This window comes from Octopus bimaculoides, chromosome 1 (assembly GCF_001194135.2).
Source record: "Octopus bimaculoides isolate UCB-OBI-ISO-001 chromosome 1, ASM119413v2, whole genome shotgun sequence".
In the NCBI taxonomy this organism is placed as follows: Eukaryota; Metazoa; Mollusca; class Cephalopoda; order Octopoda; family Octopodidae; genus Octopus; species Octopus bimaculoides.
In genome coordinates, this window is record NC_068981.1 from 192,867,343 (window position 1) to 192,874,007 (window position 6,665).

Sequence of the window (6,665 nt, forward strand, 5' to 3'; positions counted from 1 at the left end):
CACCACCACCACCACCACCACCACTACCACCACCATCATCCTCATCATCATCATCATCATCATCATCGTCATCATCATCATTTAACATCCATTTTTCCATGCTGGCATGGATTGGATGGTTTAACAGGAGCTGGCAAGGCCAAGAGCTGCTCCAGGTTCCATTGTCTGTTTTGGCATGTTTTCTGCAGCTGGATGCACTTCCTAATGCCAACCTCTTTACAGAGTTTGCTGGGTGTTTTTTATGGGGCACCAGCACCAGTGCTTTTTTGACAAAAGAAACAAAACAAACCACTTTCACGCCTGATAAACATTGTATAGTAATCCCTATTTTGCTGAGCTTCTTCTCAGCTAATTAACAGGAACTAATAAACGCCTTATTGGTTCTATAATCATTATAGTAATCACTGCTCTCTACTAATTAACAAGAATTAGCAAATGACAAATTGGTTTTATATTTAATATAGTAATCACTATTTTGCTGAGCTCCTGTAATACTGGTATTATTGTTATTATTATTATTATTATTATTATTTTTATTATTATTATTATTATTATTTGCTGAACCTGATAGTTATATCCTCAGCGCACTCTATATTATATTATTTCTAAAGTATAAAGCAGATGTGTTATAAGATACATCGGCTGTGAATCTATATTGGGTAACAGGCTAATGTTGGGGATAAAATGCTGCAACACACAATGGAATGCTGGTTCCTGTTAGTCTCAGCTGTAAAGGAGTTAAATGTGAAATGTCTTTTATTTCTGTTTTACATTTTTGAAGGCATCTTGTTGTTTGTAGGTGTTCAGCAGTTAATGTTGCTTAGAGGTTCTTGGGGAGTGTGACTTTAAATAAAACCAGGTAAAACAAAAGCAGTCTTACCCTAGGCTCAATCATATAAGTAAGATTTATAGAATAATATATTCTTATAAAAGCATCAACAAACTTTTAAATGAAAACTTAAAAAACATTTTCAATTATCAAACGTTGAAATAAATCCTTTTGTTATTATATTTCTGTTGAAATATACTTCCATTATTTCAATTAATTTTGAAAATAATGAAGGATTTACTAAAGTAATTTTCTCATGATTAAGCTGACATTTTAAACATAAATTGACATCAAATTTTGTTGAAAGGTTTTAATTTCAATCACTATAAAGATTTGTAGATTTGTATCTTACAACCAAAGGCTTTTTATGATCAAAAAGGGTTAAGAAAGATTAATAAAAACCAGTAAAATAATTATTTAATAAATAGACATGTTCAAGGTTTCTAATGTCTTTTTTTTTTGTTTGTTTCTGCAATTTCTTGTGATAGATGCATCCACTCTATTTATTAATAATTAACACTATAATAATTAAACTGTTTATTTCTCAACTTTTGTCCTTTTGATGAGTTTTCTTTCATGAAAATGATCAAAGTTTTAATTAAAAGCTGAAAAACCCCAGCCAGAATCGTTTGTTGTTAGAATTCATGGTGATTCCACATTTTCACTGTTATCATGTTCATCTTCAGCACCATGTTGCTTCATATCTTAAGAAATCTTCATTAGCCATTTCTTCACCATGAGATTCAATAAATTCCACCAAATTTTCTTAATTCATTTCCTTGATTTCTGCCTGGTACATTCATTACAACAAACATCAGATAAACATTTTCTCTTGACTTCTTGAAATCCAGGAAGTCTGTGAGTCAGCCTGGGTGACTTTAATTCAGACAATATCCATTGTAGTTATTCCTACTCATCACCAGACTGCAGTTACATTTTCTGTCACATTAAAATTCCTTTACAAAACTAGTTTTGGTTTTACCTTTTCAGAACAACGTCATTTTCTTAGATTCACCATAAAAATCAGGCTTTGAATGTAGCAACAACCCACCTCCTGGTCCATAAGTCCAATCCAGCCGGTTGTGTTTTGTGACCCAACACTATCTGTCAGGTGATCAATGCTAGGTGAGTCACCTGAAGCATTGTCCACAAGAAGTTTTATTTCTGTTGGCCTTTTGCACATGATATTAAATGGAGATTCTAATAAAATGGTACAAATAAATAAATAACTGTGGAGATAGAATAAATGTGCAAATTAAAACAAAGCAGCTGAGTAAGAAACTGCTACACAGCCTGCGAGATGCAAAAAGTAGCAACTTATGCAAATGCTTATCCCTTGATTTATGCCTGTTGCAATGACAGCTAAATGTGCTCTGTGCACAACCGTTGTGAACAAAAAGAAAAACAAAAAAGGAGAGAGAGAGAGAGAATATTTAGGAATGAAATTAGTAGTATTACAGAAATTCAATGAGGGCTAACAAGTTGTAGGTATTGGAAGAACTCTCAATCTGCAACCAATGAATGCATGAACAAGTTATAGTAATGTCAAAAAATTTACACTTTGTTCTCAAAATATAACATTTTTAGCTGCAGCAAAATACCTAACAATTAGAAGAGAACCAAGTGGGAAATATAAAAAGACTTTAAACTTGGAGGAAATAAACCAATGTATCACACCATGTTCACTACTTGACAAATAAAAGCTTACTGTTTGTTTGATAACCGAAAGAAAACACACAGTTCTAGTGGCAAGTCATGGTTGGTTTGAGTGCTTCAAAGCTCACTGAAGATTATAAATAACACACAGACAACAAGTAAGTCTGAGTGAGTCTGTAAGTTTTGACAAAGAAGCTTTACTGAAAAATATTGACAAAAGAGAATACATACTGCAATTAATTTTTAATGTAAATGAGACAGACATGTTTCGTAAATGGATGCCAAACAGAACTTACATTTCTAAAGAAGTGCAAAACCACAGTAGGGTTTGTGGTTGCTAGAAGTTGCATGACTTTTCTATGTGATGGTCATGCTTTGGATTATCCGAGACTCAAGGCATTGGTTGTTCTAAGACACCAGTAACCATAGTTCTAAGTAACTGTAGTTCTAACCATAGTTCTAACCGTAGTAACCGTTGTTCTAAGACACCAGTAACCAGTAACCATTCTAAGACACCAGTAACCATAAAAAGATAGCTTAAATCCCAGCTTTCTGTTATATGGGGATCATATATATATATTAAAAAAAAAAGGCAATGCATCACCAAAACAATGCTACAAGAGTGGTTTACTTTGTGTTTCTTCTCAGACCTGGCAGATAATGTTCAAATAGCATTTGGACCTTCAAACACTTTATGGTGAATCTTTAAGCAAATGATTTCGTTCTGAGATGGTGAAACCAAATCTATTTTTTGTAAAGGAATTTTAGGTTTGTATGTTAAGTATTTGTTAGGGGTCCTGTGTATGGAGGTCGATAGGTAACTGAATGTTTGTTCTCTCAGTCTGTAGCTTTTTGTAGGCTGCAGACGTTTCTATATCTCTCCAGGTGTTTAAATGTGTTTAGATGTTTACTTTCATCATCATCATCATCATTATCATCGTCGTTTAACGTCCGCTTTCCATGCTAGCATGGGTTGGATGATTTGACTGAGGACTGGTGGACCAGGAAGCGACACCAGGTTCCAATCTGATTTGGCAGAGTTTCTACAGCTGGATGCCCTTCCTAATGCCAACCACTCCGAGAGTGTAGTGGGTGCTTTTACGTTCCACCAGCATGAGGGCCAGTCAGGCGGGTACTGGCAACGGCCACACTCGAAATGGTGTATTTTACGTGTCTCCTGCACAGGAGCCAGTCCATTGGCACTGGCAATGATCTCGCTTGAATGACTTTTCACGTGCCACTGGCACAAGTGCCAGGAAGGCAGCGTTGGTAACGATCAACGGCTACGCTCGAAATGGTGTCTGCTCAAAATGTTTTCAGTTTGACAAAGAAAACCAGCTTCTGTAGATGTAAATGCTTTGTAAAATATTAAGGAGCCTTGAAACCCCTCACGTGTACGTCCTGTGATGTTTATGTTTATTCAGAGGTTCAGACTTTATTAGATATGATCTTTTATCTTTTACTTGTTTTAGTCATAAGACTATGGCCATGCTGGGGCAACACTTGTGCTGGTGGCACATTAGAAAATCATTCGAGCGAGGTCGTTGCCAGTGCCACTGGACTGGCTCCCGTGCCGGTGGCATGTAAGAGCACACACTACACTCTTGGAGTGCTTGGCGTTAGGAAGGGCATCCAGCTGTAGAAATTCTGCCAGATCAGATTGTAGCCTGGTGCAGCCTTCTGGCTTGCCAGTCCTCAGTCAAATCGTCCAACTCATTCTAGCATGGAAAGCGAAAGTTAAACGATGAAGATGATGATGATGATATATACATACACAATGGGCTTAATTCAGTTTCTGCTCACCACATCCACTCACAAGGTTTTGGTCAGCCTGAGGCTATAGTAGAAGACACTTGCCCAAGATGCAACACAATGAAACTAAACCTTGAAGCATGCAGTTGAGAAAGAAACTTCTCACCATGCCTGCATCATATGAGGATATCACTCACTTAAAACGTTGTTAATAAAGTATTTGCATTGTTCAGGTCATTCTGGCGGACGAAAGAAAAAATCCAGAAAAACATCGAAACGAAAAAAGAACTCAAAACATGGGAAACATAAAGAGGTATTTTGAATGAATCTTTAATAATTACAATTAATGATTAATAATTAAGGAAGTTCATTGAAACTGGTGAGGTTTGAAACCAATATCTGTTGATTGGTTATAGTTTTACAATACACAAAATATTTTGACAATTTTTAAAATATTATGTTGAATAATATTTGATTATAAAAATCTAAAAGGATTTGTGAATCATCAAATGGCTACGGGGATTCAGTAGAATAAAAATAGGAATCAAAGGAGTCTGCTGGTAAAAAATGGTTGAGGAACACTGGATTAGACCCACATGCAGCCAGATCCTATTAAAGATTAACATCCGAAGACTCTTTTACTCTTTTACTTGTTTCAGTCATTTGACTGTGGCCATGCTGGAGCACTGCTTTTTAGTCGAGCAAATCGACCCCAGAGCTTATTCATTGTAAGCCTAGTACTTATTCTATTGGTCTCTTTTGCCAAACCGCTAAGTTACGGGGACGTAAACACACCAGCATTGGTTGTCAAGCGATGTTGGGGGAACAAACAGACACACAAACACATACGCACACACACACACACACACACACACACACACACACACACACACACACACACACACACACACACACACACACACACACACACATATACATACATTGGGCTTCTTTCAGTTTCCATCTACCAAATCCACTCACAAGGTTTTGGTCGGCTCGAGGTGTCATGCAGTGGGACTGAACCCGGAACCATGTGGTTCGTAAGCAAGCTACTTACCACATAGCCACTCCTGCACCTATGACTATTTATGGTTAGAAATTTAGAAATGTAGACAAACTGTCTGATCAATGTTATGGTATCCAGCAGCAAAATTTCACCAATTTTAATGAATTTCTTTGATGAAAAGCCATTAAAATTTCACTCAATGCATCTAGTTTGGCAGACAAACAGCATTCATTGTCTCAGCCCTCATTTCTCTTCGTTTCCTCCCACATCGATGTTTAGATACAATACTGTTAAACTTAACTTCGATGAAAGTTCATAAAGTGACCATCAATTATATGAGGGGTGTTCATTAAAGATTTCCCAAGGACTGGGATAAACGAGACTTGGCATAATTCGTAGTCCTTCTCTACACGAACCAATGGTGACACACTTCTCCCAATGCTTTATGCAGCTGTGAAGACCTCGTCTGTAGAAGTTGGTAGGTTGTGTCTGGAGCCAAGACTTTACTTTGAAGATAAGTTCATATTTACAAGAAATAAAGATGTTAAAGTGTGTGTTGGTAGATGATGGATTTCTGTTCACTTAACAAAACAGATCAATGTCATCATCATCATCACTGTCGTCATGACGATCATCATTAACATTGTCGTTGTCATTATGGTTGTCGTTGTTGTCATTGTCGTCATCATTGTTGTCGTTGTTGTTGTTGTCGTCATCATCGTTGTTGTCGTCATCGTCATTGTTGTCATCATCGTCGTTGTTGTCATCATTGTCATTGTTGTCGTCGTCGTCATTGTCATCATTGTCATCATTGTCGTCGTCATCACCATCATTGTTGTTGTCATTGTCATTGCCGTCATTGTCATCATCATCATCACCAATTTTTAAAAGTCACCTTTCCCATGCTTGCATGGGTCAGACAAAATTTGTCGAAGCAGATTTTCTATGGCTGGATGCCCTTCATGTCACCAATTGAACTCTTGACCTTACAATCATGAGCTGAATACCCTAACCACTAAGCCATGTATCTTCACACACACACAAACACACAAATACATATGTACTGTATATATATGTGAAGAAAATTTAGGAAATGGAGATATAGTATTAATATGTATTATCTGCAAAAATCCAACATATTCTCTTACAGCTGTTTCATTTTAGCCCAAAAGATTAAATTACAGTAATTAAATTAAATTAATGAGGCTATTTTAATCTCTAATTGTATGTATATATATATGGGCATAGGTGTGGCTGTGTGGTAAGAAGCTTGCTTCCCAACCACACGGTTCCGGGTTCAGTCTCACTGCGTGGCACCTTGGGCAAGTGTCTTCTACTATAGCCTCAGGCCGACCAAAGCCTTGTGAGTGGATTTGGTAGATGGAAACTGAAAGATGCTTGTCATATATATATATATATGTA

At 36.8% G+C, this 6,665-nt stretch overlaps 1 protein-coding gene across 1 annotated transcript in view; it reads left to right on the forward strand.

The window, feature by feature from the left end:
- Positions 1-6,665, forward strand: part of LOC128249593 (uncharacterized) — a 41,649-nt gene that overhangs the window by 24,008 nt on the left and 10,976 nt on the right. Inside the window, exon 7 of the mRNA XM_052973551.1 lies at positions 4,471-4,550. Coding sequence (XP_052829511.1) covers positions 4,471-4,550 — 80 coding nt within the window. The remainder of the gene's footprint in view (positions 1-4,470; positions 4,551-6,665) is intronic.